Source organism: Mastigoproctus giganteus, chromosome 11 (assembly GCF_048544385.1).
Source record: "Mastigoproctus giganteus isolate SK-2022 chromosome 11, ASM4854438v1, whole genome shotgun sequence".
Lineage (NCBI taxonomy): Eukaryota > Metazoa > Arthropoda > Arachnida > Uropygi > Thelyphonidae > Mastigoproctus > Mastigoproctus giganteus.
This window is the reverse complement of record NC_143585.1, coordinates 469,255-492,500: the sequence shown is the minus strand read 5'-3', so window position 1 is coordinate 492,500 and position 23,246 is coordinate 469,255. Positions and strand designations below refer to the sequence as shown.

The 23,246-nt window shown below is 37.6% G+C and overlaps 1 protein-coding gene across 4 annotated transcripts in view; it reads left to right on the top strand.

Annotated features, from left to right (window-relative positions):
* Window positions 1-23,246, top strand: part of LOC150077632 (epidermal growth factor receptor kinase substrate 8-like) — a 432,910-nt gene that overhangs the window by 166,093 nt on the left and 243,571 nt on the right. For all 4 annotated transcript variants that reach the window (XM_090384186.1, XM_090384185.1, XM_090384188.1 and 1 more), the window contains one exon: window positions 22,002-22,129. In XM_090384186.1, the coding sequence (XP_090240312.1) occupies window positions 22,002-22,129 (128 nt within the window). The remainder of the gene's footprint in view (window positions 1-22,001; window positions 22,130-23,246) is intronic.

Here is a 23,246-nt window from a genome sequence, read left to right as displayed (position 1 = left end):
AGCAGTAGCATAATTGATATCATTAATAAATACAGAAAACAACAATGGACCCAACGCCGAACCCTGGGGGACTCTACCAATAACATTAGTCCACGAAGAGCAGTGTCCATTGATTACCCCCCCCTCTCTCCCCCCTCCCGCTCAATCATCCCTTTATCCCTAGCAACAATTTGCCTCCAATGCCATGCTGCTCTGGTATGTGAACAGTATCAAAAGCCTTTCTAAGATCGAAATATATGATATCAAAATTATTCTTTGCATCCAGTTACTTTGTGACCACATCATAGTTGATATGACACCATAGTATCCAATCAAATTGGTCAGACAAGACTTCCCCTTAACAAACCCATGCTGTGTCCAAGCTGTAATAGAATTCTTGTCTAGATGATCCTGCAGTGCTTCTTTAACCATTGCCTCCATTGATTTCACTGGAACAGAATTTAAACTAACAGGTCTGTAATTACTTGCATCACCCTTTGATCTTCCTTTGTGAATTGGGATCATATTTGCACATTTCCAGTCCATGAGAACCCCCCCCCCCTTGAGTCCAAGGTAGCTCTCATAATTATAGCTAAGGGTTTGCTCACTGCTGCCTACAGCAATATACAAAAATTTACTAATTACCAAATAAATAATAAAGAGATATCGCTGTATTCAGATATGGGAGGGCAATTTTTGAAAAGGTCGAATATAGGGATGGCAAATATGCAGAATCCGAGTACAGTAAATTCATGGCCAGGCATATCATCAGGGGACTACTCCTGGCCATGTATCAGGCACTGCATTTTCAAACTTGTCTATAGTACAAGAAAAGGGAAAAAGCAGATATGCAGCCCTATCTTAATACTATCAGACAAGGTAGTCCCAACCTACCTTGTTGGGACTACCAAATATGCGGCCCCTATCTTAGTACTATCAGACAAGGTAGTCCAAACCTAGTTTGTTGGGACTACCTTGTCTGATAGTATTAAGATAGGGGCTGCATATTTGCTTTTCCCTTTTCTTGTATTATAGGCAAGTTTGGAAATGCAGTGCCTGATACATGGTCAGGAGTAGTCCCCTGATGAAATGCCTGGCCATGTATAATTTTTTTTTTTCTTTCCTTTTACTGTACTCAGATTCTACATATTTGCCATCCCTATATTCAAAAATATAGGGAGGGCAAAAATTGCCCTTCCATATCTGAATACAGTGATATCTCTTTATTATTATTATTAATAATAAAGAGATATCACAATAAATAATCAATATTATTTATTGTTTCCTTCCATAGTCCCATTTTATTATTGCACTAGGGTTTTTAAAATTCTTTCCCTTTTTCACCCCTACTTCCTTTTTCTACTTTCCTTTAAACCTCTTTTAGTTCAAGCACTCTGTGTACTTCTCTTTTCCATCTTTTCAGACTCTATACTTATGTTAGAAACTACACATTTTTATACTTATGCTTCCTTTACTGCTGCCTTTCATGTTTTGGAGCATTTAACATGTGATCCCTTTCATAAAATTTCCCTATTTTTCTCTCAACTGTTTAGTTTGCTCCTAGACAATATAGTATTACTACAGGTCTACCATCACTAATCTGGCACCACCGCTAATTTGTACATAATTTCTGCGAATGTAATTTCAAATTTCCCGAGTCGGTGCACCGACCTGCCGCTACTGTTTTGGTGGCGTTGGTTGCAACATCAGCTGTTGGCATGAAATTGTAAACACTGGCAAGCCATTCCCACTTGTTTTCTGCAATTATTATTATAACCTGTTCATATTTAGCCCCAGCCATGGGGGTGCCTCCGTAGCCAGGTGGGCAGGAGCAGCAGTGCGTAGCACCCGCTTCTTGATCAGACCGGGGTTCGAGCCCGTGACCATCAAATACGGAGGATGCAGAAAGGTCAGGAAATGACCACCGCATATCCCCAGAGCAATATGGCCTTAGTTGCCAATGCTCCTAAAAACAAAATAACAAACAATAACAAACCCAGCCATGGTTCCAATACATAAAGGAATGCCTCTCGTGGTGTAAAGCGCAAACCCCATACATTGTCCCTAACAGATAAAGTTGAACTTCTGAAAAACTAGACAGTGGTGTGTCTGTGAGAAGTTTAACTCTGCTTAATTATAAATTCCAGCAATTTCTCTCAGTTCCTCTTATTTTAGTAATTTTCTTTTAGCCATTCCTTTTTAGATTTTTTTTTTTTTTTTACAACACACTTGTACAAACTTGCGGAAAAACACAACACAACATGATGGATAATACAGCGCGCTAACGAACTTGTTTTCACAAAATCTCTGACAATACTGACAAACTTATTGCGACGTTTGAGAGTTTATTTTATTGCAATTAGTTTTATCGCTGTGCATGCAATAAACTAATCACAAACGACCTTCATATGTATGACATAATAGTCAGACATACGTGGCCGACACGGCTTCTCAAGAAATAAAGTAACCTACTGGGCACATATATGCGACATAAAAACACTTTTTTTTTTTGATATTTTAAGCGAAAAAACGACAACACTGACATTACAATATTTATTTTAGAATTACTAATCAAATTATTTGCTAAATATTTTTTGTCCTCTGGGGAATTTTTTTCTTGCTTGGCAGTCATCGTGTTAATGGTAGGAAGAGGTGGTTAGCTGTTGGATAACCTGTATGTGCTAAAATAACCACAGGTGATCCGGCAAACTCACTAATCCTGCACACCACAGGTCCCAGCGCTGCCAGATTAGTGATGGTTGACTTGTAATATATATATATATATATATATATATAGCTTAATATTTATTTATTTATTTTATTATATTTTAACTTTTGTCATTATTTAAATATAATTTAATGGTAGTAATGGGTTTATATGCCAATTAAGCAGCACCTGTGCCGCCATCTATTTTCCTTTTTCTTTTATATAAGCTGGTTCAGCTTACATTATGTCAGTAGTGTGGCGCTACTTTAGAGTGCTGTCTGTTCTATAATTTATTTTTTGCTGCATAAGGACCACTGCCGTGCAAATCCTCTGCATTGGTGGATCGATCGGAGGAGGAATGGGTGGTTTGGTTCTTCGATCTTTTAGCCTTTGCGACGATTTGTATAACGATTGAAATGCAGTGATTCCATGACCATTATCGGCCTCGTGGTCCTCTGTCGATATGGGGCATAATGCTCAGTCTATTATTTTGATTTTGTTTTCTTTTAATATTTCCTTTAACCCTTTTCGGTGATATTTCACGTCTTTCGGAATCTTACCTTACGATTGGGGATACCGCTAAATTATTATGTAAGTGGCATTATTTTAAATTTTATATCGGTTCTATTAATTGGATTTAAAGTGCTAAATTATATAGGGGTTTTTTGGCTACTGTTTATGTCTTACCTTTACTTTCCCGTTCGTTTCTTTTTTTTGGGTTATTTTTATGCTAATTTTTGCTCTACAGTTTTTGCCATACTACTGGCTTATGTTTATTTTATTTTGAAATATTGTGTGTATATATACATAAGTTGTAATAATATTAATTCAATTAAGTATGCATAAATGGATGTGAAAGTTACACAAGGTGCCAGTAACTATAAGGGTGATTTCTACTTTTTTCTGCTTTCCTCACCCTTATAGTTAATGGCACCTTGTGTAACTTTTACATCCATTTATGCATACTTAATTAAATTAATATTATTACAACTTACATATACTCTTGCAAGTCCCAGGTGTCAAGCGAGTGTGACTAACAATTTCTCTGTGCTTTAAGAGCAAGTTCCTAAAAGCGATCTATAGTTCTTTTACGTTCCTCTCATTAAGCAATATATTTATTTAATTACAGCTCTTGAATCAAAAGTATTTGTACAGGGCAAGAAAGGAAAGCCACCTTTCTTTTTCTGATAGTTCTATTACTAACCCCTACTACTTTATGCTTGGTCACACCAGGCACTGCTCCTGCCTCCCTGCGGTGGGACCAGTAACCTGGGTGGTAAAAACAAACACCCGGGGCCAAAAGGAGCCATCATAGATATAAGTTACTATCCATCTTTAGAGCCCTCGAGCTCAAGATCAGGAATTCCTGACACTGGCCATGACTCCAATCGTCCGAAGCCTCTACAGACAGAAAATCAGAATAAAGACATGCCATTTCTTATAATGCACTTATTGTCCACACAACCTGTTGGCAAACTATTGCATTTTCTAATTCAAAAATGTTTAGCATCGGTTTGTGGATCTCCTAAAATGGTTAAACGTCTCCAATCTGGAGACGTTCTAATTGAAACTTCTAAGACAACTCATTTAGAGAAGCTGTTAAAATTAACAGTATTCCAGTGTCAGTTACGCCCCATAGCTCTGAACACCTCAAAAGGTGTTATCAGTGAATGGGACTTATTGTCCGTGTCTGAAGAAGAGATAATACAAGAACTCAGGGAACAAAAAGTGACTTGTGCGCGGAGAACGATGACTAAAAAAAATGGCAACCTACTACCAACCAGGTCCATCACTTTGACATTTAGTTCTCCAGCTCTTCCATCTTCTGTTAAAGCAGGTTATTTAAACTGTAAGATTCGGCCCTATATCCCAAATCCCATTCGCTGCTTTAAGTGCCAGAAGTATGGCCATTCTCAGATGGCATGCTGAGGCAATGCTCTGTGTCCTATTTGCGGCTCTGAGGAGCATTCCTAAGGAGACTGTACAGATTCCACTCCTACGTGCCCCAACTGTAAAGGAAGCCATCCTGCATTTTCTAAAGCATATGACCTTTGGAAAACAGGCAAAAAAATCCAGAAATATAAAGTGGAGCATAAAGTCACATACCCTGAAGCAAGGAAGCAAATACTGTTAACTGTGCCTAGCCAATCATACTCGTCGGTCACTAAAAACAGCCGGTCAGCTGAAACTCAAACAGATATCTCCATAGAACCAAACATTTCCTTTGCCACCTGGGCCAAAACTATGCTAACCTGCAATAAAAAATCTACAGTTAATGAAACCAGCAGCATGCCAATCAGTATCCCAACTGATGCCATCTCAACCTCACCCGAAACAACAAAATCTGTTAGTGTTGAAAACCAGAAGAAAGTGAAACCACAGCAACATGGAAATGGAGGTTCAGTCAGAGGATGAAGACACAGTACTAGAATTACATGCCAATGATACCATAGACACAGGACGCCCAACCTTTCCCAGAAATGAAAAATCAAAACTAAGCAGACAGAAACCTCAGAAAAAACAGTCAGATCAATCTTCCTCAAATAAACCAAATCAATGAACAAATTCCTGCAATGGAACTGCAGATTATTATGTAGTAATATAGATGACCTGAATGATTTACTCATACAAACTAACGCAGTATGCTTACAGGAAACATTTTTATCACCAAAGGTTTCACTCAAATTCAAAAACTATACTATGTTTAGGTGAGACACGGATTCTGACTCTTGGTTATTCTTGTCAAAACTACCATACTATCAAGATATCTCCAACTGGAAACGTCCTTAGAAGCTGTAGCAGTTCGATAGCAATGGGAATATCATTAATCCATCACTTCTGTTTATATACCCTCCTAATTATCCTTGTTTCCAAACTGAACTAGACAACCTTTTTTTTTAACACAGCTGCCACCTCCTGTCCGTTTACTTGGTGATTTCAACAGCCACCATCCATTGTGGCGATCTTCCACCATGGATAGGAGAGGCCAATTAATTGAAACATTCCTAGATAACCATAATCTGACCTTATTAAACACTGCCTCTCCATTTCATGTTCAACTGCCTACAGGTACATCTGCCATAGACTTATCCATCTGTCCAGCATCTTTTTTCCAAGCATGGAATGAGTGGTGCTGAATGATCCACTCCACAGTGACCATTTTCCCATCATCAGCTCAATTCAAACACAGGTCATGTCATGCCCTAAAGCCCATACTTCTTGGAATTTCCACAAAGCAGACTGGAAAAACTACTCTACCTGTGTACCTACTCAACAAACAGTATATACAGCAATGACATATTGATGACATAACTGAACACATTACTAGCCATATATTATTGGCAGCCGAAATTTCCATTCCAAAATCCGACCAGCGCAAACGGGTACACTAAAACCAATGGTGGAATGAAGGTTGCTCCAAAGCTAAAACCGTGCTTGGAACTAATTTCAAAAATTACCAACTACTGCCAACCTAATTGTTTTCAAAAAAACTACAAGACAAATTAGAAAAAAAGCAAAACGTGTTGCCTGGATTAACTTTGCCTCAACTATTAACAAAAATACTGACACTCGGATTATCTGGAAAAAAATACAAGCACTCATTGGGAAATTTTTACCGTTGCAGTCGCCAATAATACAATTCAATGGGCAGGACTTATCCACTCCTACTGATATTGCAAATGCTTTAGCAGAATATTTCTAAAATATTTTTGCCTCTTCCTCTAATGTGACCTCCTTTCAATGCATTAAAACTAATGAAGAACGTATTAAATTTTTCAACTAGTCGCTCACTTCCGTATAATCAGCCCTTTACTTATGCTGACCTGAAAGAATCCCTCAGCAAATCTCCCTCTAGTGCAGCAGGACCAGACGGCATTCACTACAATATGCTGAAGCATCTGTGTGAAGCCGATCTATGCATATTATTGCTCTTTTACAACTGGATATTTTCAAAAAATACATACCCTTTCTCTCTCGGCATCATTCATATAATTGCGTTATACAAAAAACCTGACAAAAACCCATCTCTAATTCAGAATTGTAGACCGATATCATTGACAAGCTGTTTAGGCAAAATATTTGAAAGGATGGTGCATAGGAGGTACTCAGAAAATCTACTTTCTGATCACCAATATGGCTTCCGTAAAAACAGGTCCACTCTTGATTTACTTGTAAAAATTGAATCAAACATACGGTAACGCCTTCATCAGGAGACAACATCTAGTGATGGTCAACCTGGACATTCATAAAGCATTTGACACCACATGGCGTCATGGTATCATTAAAGATATGGATCAGTTAGGACTGAGAGGCTACCTCCCTTTAATAAATCAGAACTTTTTAAAACTACGCACATTTCAATTCCGATATCAAAACATGCTGTCAGCATCCCACATTCAAGAAGAGGGTGTTCCCCAGGGTTCCATATTGGGTCAAACCCTATTTGCAATTAGGGTCAACAATATTTTGGAAAATCTTCCAAAAATGATTGAAGTATACATGTATGCTGACGACCTCACCATATCCTGCCAATCACCAAGTATGAATACTATCGAAAGGCAGCTACAAATTGCTCTTACCAGAGTTCATTCCTGGACCTTATGCAATGGATGCCATCTCGCTGAACATAAATCCACTACCACCCATTTCTGCAAACTTCGGTCACTTCATCCTGATCCAGAGCTAAAGATAATTGACGTGCCAGTTCCTCTTGCTCACAGTGTCCGATTTCTTAGCCTGATACTAGATAGGAAACTGAACTTTCAAGGACGTGTGACCTATCTTCGAACTATCTGTTTGAAGAAGTTGAATATCCTCCGGTGTGAGTCATCCCTGTCATGGGACATTGATCAACATACCCTTATCCATCTTTATAGAGCTCTCATCAGGTCTTGCTTGGACTATGATTCTCCAGTATATGACTCTGCGAGTACTTTAGAGCGATTAAATACCATCTGACACAGTGCTCTGAAAGTTGCTCTAGGGGCTTTCGGAACCTCCTCAGTTCAGAGTCTTTACATTGAAGCCCATGATCCTCCCTTACATCTTCACAGAAAAATTTTACTTCTACTGTATGGCACAAAAATTCGCAGTCTTCCTTCTCACCCTAGTTGGAGATGTCTGTACAAAACCGAATGGGAGTTATTTTACAATAGTAAACCGAATGACAACTGGCCTGTTCCAATTAGATTTAAGGAACTGACTCAATCATGGAATATAGAAATCAGTAATATATTTCAGGATATGACAGCACCAGATCCACCCTAGACAAATATATGATGACTATTTTCAACAGTGGTGAAAGAATACCTTATCTCCCTCCAATCACACAGTTACATGCAGTTTACTCTCTTTCTCATTCACAGGCCTGTGAAATCTACACAGATGGATCGAAAACTGAGACCCAAGTGGGCGCTGTGGTAATATTCTCATTACCAATAGAATGCAGTATCTTCACTGCTGAGTTTTATGCTATAAACTTAGTTCTGGATCACATTATTGAACATCTAATTCTGTCTGCTTTAATATACACTGACTCACTCAGTGCTGTCTCTGCTATAAACAGTAATACCATCTCCCTCTCACCCTGTTATAAAATAAATTCATTATAAATTACTTGATTGTAATGAGTCAAACCAAATTGTGACATTCTGCTGGATCCCTGGGAATTCTGGGATAGCAGGAAATGAAAAAGCAAATCTTGCAGCCAAACAACCAGATACTTCAATTTTATAGACTTGTCTAGTTCCTTATACCAATTTCAAACCCATCATCCTTAAAGCATGTTACAATAGTTGGTCAACAATCTGGAGAGGTTATCCAGGGAACAAACTTTACCGAATAAAACCAAATCCAAAGCTGTGGCTGTTCAGTTTCTGGAAAAGCAGACAAGAAGAAGTAATTCTAGTAAGGCTAAGAATTGGGCATACTTGCCTCACACAACTTTATCGATTAATGAATGACAGCACTCCTCGGTGCACATCATGTCATGTGGAACTGACTATTCATCATTTATTAATGGACTGTCCTCACCTTCTCAATATCTGCTCAAACAGTTTTAAATCATGTGCTAATCCACAGTCATCACTAACATTATTACAGATTCTTGGAGATGGACTATAATAAGAAAGAACTGTTTACCTTCCTAAATAGCATAGGAATACCATAAAATATAACAGGTATTGCAATAAACGTTAGCATTTCCTATTAACTATTAGAAAGACACAATATGCCCTAGCAGCCTATGTGTCGTTAAATCCGAACACAACAACATATACTCTGTTTGCTTTTAGGTGGATCTGTCATAACTAATTTATTAATCTTGCTTTCACTGAAACCATTTCATCTACTGTATACCTTTTTTCTATGTAACGCTTTAAACTTTTCCTTTGGAGAGTTACGTTGAAAATCCATGTATGTATATATATATATATATATACATGGTGTCTCAAAAATACACAGCATAACTTCAGGAAAAAGTTCCTCATATGTAGACAATACAAATATTTTATATCAACATAGTTCCAGAAATGCTTGGTTCCCAAGTTATTAACCGGAATGTCTTATCTCATATATGGACAAAATATGCAGGTGATTTCCTTCATCACAAGGTACTAACAGAATCTGGTGGTTTTCCATTCTGATCATGAACTCAAATCAGGAGCAAGCGGGCCCCATGTACTTCCAAACAAACTCACAGGGCAGGCGTACAGAAACTTTCTGGAAAACAACATGCCTGATTTCTTGGACAACACTCCACTGATCGTTCGTCAACAAGCACACTTCATGCATGATGGCGCTTCCACACATTTCAGCCACCCGGCCCGCAAGTACCTGAATCCAAGGTTTCGTGGTCGGTGGATTAGCAGAGGTGGACCAACTGCCTGGCCTCCACGCTCACTGATTTAAACCCACTAGATTTCTTCTTGTGGTGGCCATTTAAAGTCATTGGTGTATTCGACTCCGCTAGCTGATGTGGAAACTCTCTGCAATCAAATTGTGGCAGGTTGTGAGACAATACGAAACATACCAGGAAATTAGCATCGTCTTCGCGAGTCCATGAGACGTTGATGTGAGCCCTGTATTCAGGCAGAAGGTGGACATTTTGAACAATTACTATAATTGTTCAAACTTGGTGATGTGAACAGTTAAGTGTCATAGACAAACCTTCAAAACTTGGAAACCAAGCATTTCTGGAACTGTGTTCATATAAAATATTTTTATTGTCTACATATGAGGAACTCATTCCTGAAGTTATGCTGTGTATTTTAGAGACACTCTGTGTATATATATATATATATATATATTATATAATTAATTAATTAATTATAATTAATTAATAAATTATAATAGTGAAAAATCAGAACGGCTAAAAAAATGAAAAAAAAAATAAAATGGATCCAGATCACAGCTAGTAATAGCAGAAATACCCAGCAACCATAATGAAATATAGACAAATAGATTAGATAAGTGTATGAGTAGGAGGCTGACCTGTCAGGTGTAGTTACAATGAAAAAAATTAAAAAGTGCCTGAAAAATAAAAGCAGATTGCATAAAATTAAATGAAAATATAGAAATGGTATTTAATTCGATAGATCCTAAGATTTTAACTACATCATCAAGGGCCAGCAGCCAAAATCAGAGTAAATATAGCAAGAAGTAAGGCCACTGTTTCTGTTATGATATATACATAGAAGACAGAAAAAGTGAGCAGACGTATACATTATAGCTGACCCGACAGAGACCAAAAAGAAAAGAAATAAAAAACTAAACAAATATAATAATAAATAAAAGTAAAATGCAAAATTAAGCTGACATTAATAAAATTAAAGAAAAATTGAATGAATAGCAAACAGCCCTACTTGAATTTTAACAAAGAAAGTGTAATTTAAAGACGAAAGGATATAGTAACAATATGACAACTTACTGTTGAGTCCGGCAGGAGACGGTGAAATGGGCTGAGAGAAGTGAATGTAACAGGCTGTATCGGAGACCAAAGATGTTAGCCGAAAGTTCCCAGCAAATTTATAACCATTAAAGTAACCCTTTGAATGGTGCGAGGGAAGGAAGCGTAAATAGGTCAAAGTAAATCATACCCATGTGACGGGGATGTAGGTAATTAAATAAATGAGGCAAATGAACAAGTAAAGTGGAGAAATCAATAACTTGCAAAGTAGCATTGAAAAGACTAAACTTGGTCGGAGAAGAAAAATAATATCTTGAATATAGCAAAAAGTAATTGGAAGAATGGGAATATAGTAGTGCTCGGGCAGTCCAAGGTTGCGTAACCTGTAAGAATAGTAGGTCCCTGGACATAGGACTGGCCTCATGTGTTTAAGTTAGTAAAAAGAGACTAAACAATGTCAGACAAGAAAATAAAGAAGAAAAAACAACTAACAAGACAACTAACAAAATATAATACCCCAGTAGTTAGCCAATCTGTGGGCACTACCTTTCTACACTGTGAGACACGAAAGAGGCTAGAGGATATATGACTATATATTATGTGACATAATGTACATATTACTGAAATATATGATTACTATTACTCCCCTTTGCTGGTCCATTTGCCTCATTTGTTTAATTACCGACATCCCCTTTGCACAGGTAGAGTTTACTTTGACCTATTTACATCTCCTTCCCTCGCCCCATTCATGGGGTTACTTTAACAGTTATAAATTTGCTGGGAACTTTTGACTAACCTCTTTGGTCTCCGATTCAGCCTGTTACATTCACTTCTCTCAGTCCATTTCACCGTCTCCTGCCAGGCTCGACAGTAAGTTGCTTATTCTGACTATATCCTTTCGTCTTTAAATTACACTTTTTGTTAAAATCAAGTAGGGCTGTTTGCTATTCATTCAATTTTTCTTTAATTAGTATTAATTTCAGCTTAATTTTGCATTTTACTTTTATTTATTATTATATTTGTTTAGTTTTTTTATTCCTTTTCTTTTTGGTCTCTGTTGGGTTGGCTATGATGTGTATATGTCTGCTCACTTTTTCTGTCTGCTACATATATATCATAACAGTGGCCTTACTTCTTGCTGTATTTATTTTGGTTTTTGCTGCCGGCCTTTGATGACGTAGGTAAAATCTTAGAATCTATAGTACCATTTATATATTTTTATTTAATTTTATGTAATCTGTTTTTATTTTTCAGGCCCTTTTTAATTTTTTCCAATGTGACTACACCTGACAGCACCCCTACTCATACACTTATCTAATCTATTTGTTTATATATATATATAATAGTAATATATAACAGTTGAAGGAAAATAAGCAGAAAAAAAGGAAAATAACAAAAGTTATAATGTGTAATGTTCCAAAATGCACAGTGCAGCAGTAGAGGAAGCTAAAGGATATAAATAATGTGTGGTTTATAGAATAAATAATGTCTGTGAAAATGGAAGTGAAAAGTCCACGGAGCCTCTGTAGCCAGGTAGGCAGGAGCAGCAGTGTGTAGCACACGCTTCTTGATCAGACCGGGATTCGAGCTAGTGACCACCAAATACGGAGGATGTGGAAAGGTCAGGAAATGACCACCGAATATCCCCGGAGCAATATGGCCTTAGTTGCTAATGCTCCTAAAAACCAAATAACAACAATAATGAAAAGTCCACAAGGTGCCAGAACTAAGAGAAGTTTAAGGGATAGTAGAAAGTGGAAGTGAAGTAGTGGTTAAACAGGTGAAAGAATTTGAAAAACCTAGTGCAAAAATGAACTGGGACTGAGGGGAGGAAGAATATATAAATAACACTAAATTCAGATATGAAAGGGCAATTTTAGCAAGAGGTCGAATCAGGGGATGGCAAATATGCATAATCTGAATATAGTAGATTAAAATATGATACATAGCCAGGAAATTCATCAGGGGACTGCTCCTCATCATGTATCAGGCACTGCATTTCCAAACTTGTCTGTAGTATTAGAAAAAGGGGAACAAATATGCAGCCTTTTATCATAATTCTAGTAGACAAGGTAGTTCCTATGCAGTGTAAAACGTGTAAATTAAAATAAATACAGTCTAACTTCCCTATAACGAATTCAATAAATCCAGCGAAAAAATTCGTTATACAGAGAATATCTTTTTTATTAGAAATTGTTATCTAATCAGAAAATGAAAACGAATTCACATTTATTTTTAATGTATTTTATTTCAAAAACACTTATTTAAATTACTGTTACACAATTTTCACTGGTAACTATCACAAATTAAAAAAAATCTGTAATTTTTGTTTGCACTGTACAATTAAAAAATGTCTGATTCTCAAAGAAAACCTCACATTTGTTCAGAGCATTAAAAACATTATCAGGAGCATTTTCACAAAACTGTAGACCCATACGAACCTTTTTAAAAGCGTGAATAATTTCTTCGCAAGTTGGCTTTTCTATGGTTTGTTCTGATGCGTTTTCAGCGTCATCGTTAATTTCTTCATGATCATGGTCGCATCTAACACTGTTTAGCAGTATTTCATCTTCATTTGGATGTTCTGTTGTAGTCAGATCTTGATCTACATAAACATAACTATCCAGTGTTGTTTCATTTTTGATGTTTTCGGATGATTCTAATAATGTCCAAAAGTTTTTTCAGTTGTGAAAGGGCCAGTTCTTGTTCGTCCAGTTGTTGTTAGACTTCTGTATTCAATGCAAATCCCACTTTTGAAAAACAATTTTGAATAGTGTATTCAGTGACATCGTTTTCTGATAACGCATTGACAAATCTTCATTATTATTCACTTTTGATAATGAAATTTAAAATTTTTAATAATGCCTTGGTCTATTGGCTGGAGTTTTGACGTTACGCTTGGTGGTAAAAACAACAACTTCACACTTAAGTTTGCAGGATGTGCCGGACAGTTGTCAGTTACCAACACTATTTTCCTTTTTTCTTTTGTTATATGCTTGTCTAGTTTTAATATCCATTCTTCAAAAATATCACTTGTCATCCATGCTTTTTTATTAAAGGTGTAGTCAACTTCCAAAGATTTTGTGCCTTTAAAACATCTTGGGTTTTTTGAATTTCCGATGACTAAAAGTCTTAATTTTTCACATGGAAAGACTGCTAAACATGGAAGACTGCTGAACAAATTGGAACAGTGTGCATTGAAGGCAAATTGCTGATATGGATAAAGGGATGGTTGAGTGGGAGAAGACAGAGTGGTATTCAATGGACACTGCTCATTGTGGACTAATGTTATTAGTGGAGTCCCTCAGGGTTCAGTGTTGAGTTTCTGTATTTATAAATGATTGTTTCCATTGTTGTTTTCTGTATTTATAAATGATATTGATGATGGTATATCAAGCTTAATATCCAAGTTTGCAGACGATACGAAGGTTGGCAGGGTTGTTAAGGACACTAATGACAGTACGCTGCTGCAACAGGATCTTAAAAAGTTGAGTAGATGGGCTGAGAGGTGGCAAATGAAGTTTAACATTGACAAATGTAAAGTACTACATATGGGAAGCAGTAACCCCAGCGTAATATATGAACTCTGTGGTACTACACTGACAGAGGTAGAGAATGAAAAGGACCTGGGGGTTATTGTGCAGGCAGATATGAAGTTCTCTGACAGTGCAGACTGGCTGCATGGTGTCTTGTCAATGATATACAGGAATTTTTTCTAGCAGGGATAAGGAGGTGATTATTCTCTTGTATAAGGCAATGGTCAGGCCACACCTTGAGTAGTGTATACAGGTCTGGTGGCCTCCTTTCAAAAAGGATGTAGAGCTGCTGGAACGAGTACAGAAAAGGGCAACAAGATTAGTGAATGAAACAAAGGGTTGGTCTTACGAAGAAAGGCTTAAGTTTTGCAAATTACAAGAGTGTTAGCTGTGTGGTTAGGATTTTCTAGTACTCTGTTAAGTAAATGAAATCTATGCAAGGTCATTAGTAATTGCAAAAGCCTCAGCATCTTGACTAGCTGGGTATGCGTTTCTAGAAAAGGAACCAGCTGAAGTTGTAGAACATTGAAATCATCAAGGAACATTATTTCACTGTTAGGTAAATCATAGTGGAGAAAGTCTAGTTTCAAAGAGAGCAAGTCAGACTTCTAAGTGATTAAATCTTTTTGCAGTTAACTTTGTTCTATTAGTTTGACTATTCATGATGGTTTCAGTAGTAAGAAAGGGTGGAACATATGGCATTCACATGGCAAGGATATATCCAGCTTGACATAATATGGTCCTGACAATGCCCCCTGCATACACATTAATTGATTCCCTCCAGTCGCTCTCTGTCAGAGCAGGCTTAGTGTTAATTGTAATATGGCTCCGGAGTTACCCCTCCGCATCAAGCAATGTAGTGAATACAAAACTCTGAATTCTCTCTATAAAGGTTAGATTTATGTAGGTTAGTTAGTGTGTGTCTAGTGTTAGTTTGGGGTTGTGTTATTCACGCAGCCTCTTAGCCTAAAGGCCTATGTTTTCAACAAAAACTTCTAGTTTACCGTCCAGTGCCACGAGGAGGTGGGCCCGTCAGTAGGGAGTGTAAAGCACTGGCGGGGTGAACCCTGTGGCAGCCAAGGCTACAGACAGGTAGATCCCAGTTAAAAAAAAAAAAATGAAAGTTAGAAGATTGTACAAAGGGTACTAGGAAAGTTTTGCAATATGACGCAACAATGAATCACAGGAAGCTGCTTGTTGCTGCATGTTGAGACATGTTCATACGTGTATAGTAGCCGCCGTGCCAAGTCGATGGGCTCAGTTATTCATTAGTAGTGAGAGTGTAAAGTGCTTGCGATGGCATCGTGGTCACGAAATGAGATAAGGACAGTTTTGCGGTATAATTTCGTGCGTGGTTTAACCATAGACCAGTGCTTAGAAGAAATGACTCTTGCACTAGATGATGATTGTCCACATCGTACAACGATATTCAGGTGGTATAGAGAATTCCAAAGGGGAAATTTCACTCTGGAGGATTCTGAGAGGCCGGGAAGGCCACGAACGTCAGTTACGGAGGAAAACGTTACTGCTGTGAGGAAAATGCTTGACGAAAACAGGCGCGTGACCTACCAACAGATAGAGGATACTTTCGCCTAAATGCACCAGCAATTCGTTCGATTCTGCAAGATCATTTGCACGTGAAGAAACTTTGTTCTCTCTGGGTGCCGCACCAACTGACTGAAGAGCAGATGACATGACGTGTGACTTGGTGCCGGGAGATGTTAAAAAAGTTTGATAAGGGACAATCTCGGTATGTGAACAACATCGTGACAGGTGACGAGACTTGGCTGTACTATTACGATCTGCCGACCAAGGCTCAAAACAAAGTTTGGGTCTTTGATGACGACACACCCGTAATTGTCAGAAAATCCCGATCTGTAAAGAAGAAAATGATAGCTGTATTTTTCAAATCGAGTGGAATTGTGGAACGTGTCGTTTTGGACACGCAGAAGACAGTCACAGCTAAGTGGTATACTGAACAATGCCTGCCTAAAGTCATTTGATCTATGAAGAACCTGCGGCCAAAGTCAAGAATGGACACCTGGTACCTCCATCACGATAATGCTGCAGCTCACCGCGCCAAAGCCTGCACCGAATATTTGACCACGACAGGACTGAAACTTCTCGAGCTCCCTCCCTACAGTCCAGACCTTGCTCCCTGCGACTTTGTACTGTTCCCGCATGTGAAAATGAAGCTAAAAGGGAGGCGGTTTTCCAGTAATGAGGACCTTCTACGGGCTTGGGACAACGAGTGTGCTTTACTCCATAGTGAAACTTGGCAGAACTGGTTTAAAGATTGGTTTCGGAGGATGGAGAGGTGTATTGAATGTAGAGGAAATTACTTTGAAAAAATTAAATAAACAAAGTTGTATTGCAAAACTTTCCTAGTTTCTGAGCAGTGCAGACAGGCTGCTAGGGCGGGTCATGGGGTTTTGTCAATGATATATAGGAATTTTGCTAGCAGGGAAAAGGAGGTGATTGTCCCTCTGTATAAGGCAATGGTCAGGCCACGCCTTGAGTACTGCGTACAGGTCTGGAGGCCTCATTTTAGGAAGGATGTAGATTTGCTTGAGCGTGTACAGAGAAGAGCAACACGATTGGTGAGGGGAATGAAGGGATTCTCTTACCAAGAGAGGCTTAAGTTCTGCAAATTGCAGTGGCTGGAGACTAGGCACCTGCGCGGTGATCTTATTGAGGTCTATAAGGCCTTGAATGGGTTGAGCACGCTGAATTCTGATGGGATCCTTCCACTTGTTCAGATTACCAACCTACGGGGACATAAGTTCAAATTAAGAAAGGACAGATGTAGAATAGATGTGCGGAAATTTGCCTTTAGCCAGCGGGTGGTTAATTGCTGGAACAAACTTCCATCTGTCGTTGTAGAAGTTGATAGGTTAAATAAATTTAAGGAGGAACTGGACAGGCATTTGGAGGGAATGGTGTGATTTTTTTTTTTTTTTTTTTTTTTGGCTGATGCTGCATAAGCTCCTACACTTGCTTTCTTGCATCATGTGCCACTACTACTACTACTACTACTACTACTACTACCCTTTGTAGTAGGCAGATAGAAAGTGGGAGAGGGGAAAGTAGTAGGAAGATAGAGAAGGGCAGTAGTGGAGGCACCCGCTTAAGTGAAAGCAGCATGGACAGAGGGGAGGGATCCCCAGGTCAGGATGCCCATCCTGCTCTGGGGGGTGGGATATGATGGCTGGTAGTGGGGGAATCCACCAGGCATGGGGGAGGGTGTCACCCAGTTAGGGGAAAGGGGATGGGGAGTGAGAGATCAACCAACCCAGGTGTTAGGAATGAAAGAACTTAGGGATAGAGCCACGGTAGGAGCACCTGCATTGGTGCTGTATAACACACTGGCCAGGGGCAAGCCACACGAGCCAGTGTCAGCATCCCACACCACGCTGGCTAAATAGCTATGGCATGGTGTCTGTTTGAATGGGCAGGTGGCCTAGGCCAGTGGTGCGCAAACTGTGGGGCGCAACCCCTAGAGGGGTCGCGGAAATTTTTAAATAAATTTATTTTTTTTGTGCATATAGAAGCTATTGTTGTTAACTAAACCTGTTGTTAAAATTACTTTTTCAATACTGTACATATAGAAATCTTACTTCTGGAACTAAGTTTGAGATATGAATGAACCCTACTGCTTTGCAATTTGCCTTAATTTGCTCACTGACCATGGACACAAAAAGCGGCTGACTGATGCAGCTTCTCAGTACAACTCAGCAACGAGTAGTACCGAGAAGTACTATTCGATTAATCCCTTTGCTGTAATCCCTTTAGCTCTTAATTCGTGCTTGCTATGCTACAGCACAAATTCTGAAATTGCCTAAAGGCCAGAGGTGCGAATATTCGGTAGCAGTAAATATATATAGCAAGTGTGTTGCATGCGCGCTTTATTCTGCTTCGTAATTTGGTGCTTTCATGCAACTTTCGTTTTTCGTTCTTCTGCTACTTTTTCTATTGCATGTTTCATTATTATTATTATCGTTGTTTTTAAGAAGAAAAAAATACATATTTTGCCATGGGCAACTGGGTAATCAGAACAAAAAGGCCGAGGTGTGACGACAATAATATTGCTACAGGGTACTTCAGAAGCTAATAAGGTAAGAAATATTATATCATGTGAAAATTTGGACACTAACGTTATTTCAAGTGAAGTGCAACCACCAATTTCTGGTAGAGAGCCATCATATTCCAAATCAAAAGGAATGAAAAAGAATAGAAAATATCAAGAGGAATTTATGAAGTACGGCTTCACCTACAGTGTTGTTGATGATGAGCAACGTCCTTTGTGTGTAATATGCTACGAAAAACTGGTTAACGAAAGCATGAAACCGGTTAAATTAAAAATACACTTGCATATGAAATATCCAGAGCTAATAATAAAAAAAAAAAAAAAAAACAATCCTTTTTTTTCAAAAGCCATGCCGGCGCCGTACAAGGTCAGAAATCTTTCATGAAGAAACATATGGCAGTTCCTTGTAAAGCTTTAAACTCATTGTTAGAAGTTTCGTATTTAATAGGAAAAAATTTGAAATCGCATACTATTGCTAAATCCCTTGTTCTCCCTGCTGCAATAGAAACGATTTCAATTATGCATGGAGAAAAGTACATCAACGATTTAAAAACCATTTCTCTGTCCAGGGACACAGTATAGCGGCTTATTGCAGTTATCGTGGACAACATAAAATTCAATTTATTAAATCGATTGAGAAAAAGTCCAATTTTTGCAGTGCAGTTAGATGAATCCACAGATATTTCAAACCTTGCTCAACTAATTTTATATGTTAGATACTGCTACGAGGGAGATATTTTGGAGGATTTTCTATTTTGCAAAGCTTTGGATGGAAGAATGCTGGGCGAGAATATTTTTGATGTTATAAATATTTTCTTTCAAACAAATAATCTGACATGGAAGTACTGTGTTGCGGTTTGTACTGATGGTGAGGCTGCATTAATGGGAGAAAATAAATGTTTAAAGGGCAAAGTAAAGGAAGTTGCTCCAAATACAGTTTTTAATCATTGCATTATACATAGGGAAGCATTAGTAGCGAAGGAAATGCAAACTGATTTGTATGAAGTTTTGAAAGATGCAGTAAGTGTGATCAACTTTATTAAAAGTAGAAGCTTAAATAGCAGACTTTTCACTATTCATTTGTAATGAAATGGAATCCACTTATGAAACGCTTCTTTTATATACGAAAGTGAGGTAGTTGTCCAGTGGTAAAGTGTTGCGACATCTTTTTGATCTCAAACGTGAAGTTTTGTTTTTATCAGATGCAAAGCAGAACCTTGCCGAATTGTTTACAAATCAAAAATGTCTTTGGAAAACTTAGTTACCTTGTTGATATATTTGAAAAACTTAATGATTTAAATTTAGATCTTCAAGGACAGGGAACAAATATATTAATACTCAGTGATAAAATTGAAGCTTTCAAAAAGAAGCTTAATCTTTGGAAAACTGAATTTGAGTGTAATAACATTGAAATGTTCCCATGATTTTCTGATTTTGTTAATAGCAGTAATATTGACATTTTACAATTTAGAGAGATCATTGCCACCCACCTGACAATGCTAATTAAGAATTTTTCCAAACGATTTCATGTTTCTCCAGAAAAAAAAGTTGTATTGGATTCGTGATCCCTTTGCTTTTGATATTTCTTCATGCCCCAAAATTACCATTGAGCAAAAGGAAGATCTTATCGACCTGTCTTGTGACGAAGCATTACATGCTCGTTTCAACATTACAACTTGTGAAAAATTTTGGCTTTCTCTTCGAGATGAGCATCCAGAATTATCAAAAATGGCGATACAAATATTGCTGCCTTTTGGGTCTACATATTTATGTAAGGTTGGTTTCTCAAAATTAACAGCTATATAAACAAAACAGCATTCCAGACTTGATCCAGATGACATTAGATTAGCAATTTCAAATATTTAGCCAAATATGTACCAAATATTATTGGTTATTCAGGCTCATCATTCTCATTAATTGTTTTGTTTTGTTATTGTTAATTTTTTATTGTTTTGCCATTATTCATTTTTTTATTGTTTTGTTTTGTAATTGTTCATTTTTTATTGATTTGTAATTTTAATTGAAGAATAAAAATTTGATTTGTTGTTTTTACTGTATTCAATTAAACAATTAATGTGAAAATTAAAAAGAAAAATGTTTTATTCTTTTTTCGGTACTCGAATAAAATTGTCTACTCTATAATTTATAAAATGCTATTTTTCTCTAAAAATCTGGTCATTCCACCTCTGTATTTACATGGGGGGTCGCATCAATTTTATATTTAACAAAGGGGGGTCGCGAGCGAAACGAGTTGCATGCCACTGGCCTAGGCCATCTTCCCATCATCGTATATGGGGAGGAGACTCACGTTTGCTTCATTCATATCCACATTTACACTCGACTTTCATTTTGACAAGTACTCTTATCATTTATATATTTGTACTTTATAATAACAATTAAAGGCACCTCCGTAGCCAGGTAGGAAGGAGCAGCAGTGCGTAGCACACGCTTCTTGATTAGACCGGGGTTCAAGCCCGTCACCACCAAATACGGAGGATGCGAAAGGTCAGAGAATGACCACCGCATATCCTGGAGCAATATGGTCTTAGTTGATAATGCTCCTAAAAACCGAACAACAAACAAACAATAAAGATTAAACTCTTCATATTAAAACTTTTTTTTTTATATAAATAGCATTGACAACTTAGTCGAAGTTTGTATTATTGCACTTATGATTATCGGGTAGTTTTGTTTTGTGGATTGCAGTTTGTTAGTTTAAATATGCATAGTTTTTTAAAGAGAATTTGTTTCTGAAACAGTAGGTTTACTTTGAATGTGTTCTTTGATGTGACTGTGCATGGTAGTCAAGTGATGCTAGTTGGCATGGTGTGATGTAGCCAAGAATTTTGGATTATAAGAATTTTGCATTAGCCAGTACTGTGTAATTGAATAGAATGGAAAAAAAATAATAATAATAAATGTCCTGAAAATTTTAAAATACAGTTTATACATTCCATCATGAAATAGAATAATTTACCAGCTGCATTACATGACATGTATTAATTAATTATTAATCTGGAAGAAAATCTGGGAATGCTGTTCAGACAGTGTTGGAAAACAGTTTGGGAGAGTTTTGGCTGAAGTCTGATCTCTTTTAAAACTCTTCAGTTTTTTTTCAATTTCTGAAATTGGGCGGACATGGATATGTGCAAAATGAAAGATAAGAAATATCCCAAGATATTTCTTATCTTTCATTTATTTTAATGACTTAATAGTATGTCAGTGCTCATGTCATAAGTAGTATCTAGACTAAAGAGTGAGAAGATTATAAAACAGTTTGGCACCTCCCTAGCCAGGTGGGCAGGAGCAGTAGTGCATAGCACACACATCTTGATTAGACCGGGGTTCGAGCCCGTGACCACCAAAAACAGAAAATGCGGAAAGGTCAGGGAATGACCACCGCATATCCCCGGAGCAATATGGCCTTAGTTGCTAATGCTCCTAAATAAAACAGCTTCATTGCAAATAGATAGGACCAGTAAGTTTTAAGTATACATGCAGCGGGATTTTGCTTCATTTCTCCAAGTAGCAGTATGTACCATTGGTAATGATGTGTTTTATAAAAGTGTATAGCCATTTCTAAAATTGTTGTTAAATCATGCTGTTACATCATCATCACTACTGCTACTAATCAGTTAAAATCTATAATTTCTTAGAAAAATACTGATTTAAAATGTGTTAACTAGAAGTTTGGCTCATTTTAATAGAAATTATCTTTTCTGTCTTGACCTGTACAAATATTTCTTTTGGAAACAAATTCATATAGCATATTGTTTATTCTATTAGGACTTCTCACACCAAAAGATGGTCTACGAAAATTACATCATCTGGAAAAAACAAATGGAATATGGACCCAAAAAATGAAAATGAAGCTTGATAAAAATTTTGTTATTATTATGGATTACGAAGCTGGTGTAAGATTTTTGTTTTATTTAGTATTTCACTTCCGATTTTGAACAGTGAAATAAAACTTTTTTGATTTAGTTTGTCTAAAAATAAAATGACATATTTCCGAGAGAGAGAGAGAGAGAGAGAGAGAGAGAGAGAGAGAGAGAGAGAGAGATTCTGACATTAAGCTGCAAAAGTAATCTTAAACTGATGTGTTTGACAAAGTATTGAGGTGTAGACTTAGGTAGACTAGCTTTAGCTGCTTAAGGAACATACCACAATTGTCCATATGCCATAATGAAAGCAGTGTTATGCTTCATTGCTTTCATTATGGAAGAGGTGGTAAAAAAAATAGTTCTAAAGTTAAAAAAAAAAAAAAATTCCTGAGCTAAGAAATGAAATGAAAATGAGAAGCCTATGCAACCAGCTTCTGGTTGCATAGGCTTCTTTTGGAATTGCTAACAGGTTCTTTGTCACCTTCAGATCAGAATAATTTTCTCAGTTGTTGCAAATCTGTGACTTTTTGGGGGCTTTTAAGCCTGTGGGAAAAAAACCACAGAGCTAAATCTGGTAAGTATACAGGGGATTATAGTGATGGAGCCTCCGTAGCCAGGCCCCGGGTGCCAAGCGATTGTGACTGAGCGATTTATCTGTACTTCCAGTGCGATTTCCAGAAAGCGATTTACAGTTCCTTATTGTTAAAAAATCCATTTATTTTATAACAGCTCTCGTAACAAAAGTTTCTGTACAGAGCAAGGAAGGAAAGCCACCTTTCTTTATTTTCTCATAGTATATTACTAACCCCTACTACCCTTCGCTTGGTCACACCAGGCACTGCTCCTGCCTCCCCGTGGCGGGGCCAGAAATCTTGGCAGAAAAGTCTCTCTGCCAAGGGCTAAAAGGAGCAAAGATGGACCATACCAATACTGACTCTTGTGGGATCAATACCCATCACATTCGAGAGAGCAGGAAGATTACAACACTTCCTTTGCTAAGAGACAAAAGAAGGATACAGACCAGAATATCTGACCTCATTTCCTCATTATACATTCTTTGACTGACCAGCCAGTCAGCAAGCGTTCTCCTTTTCTGATTCAGAAAAGTTTAGAGAACGTCGCTGGCTCACTAAAAATGGTTCGCAGA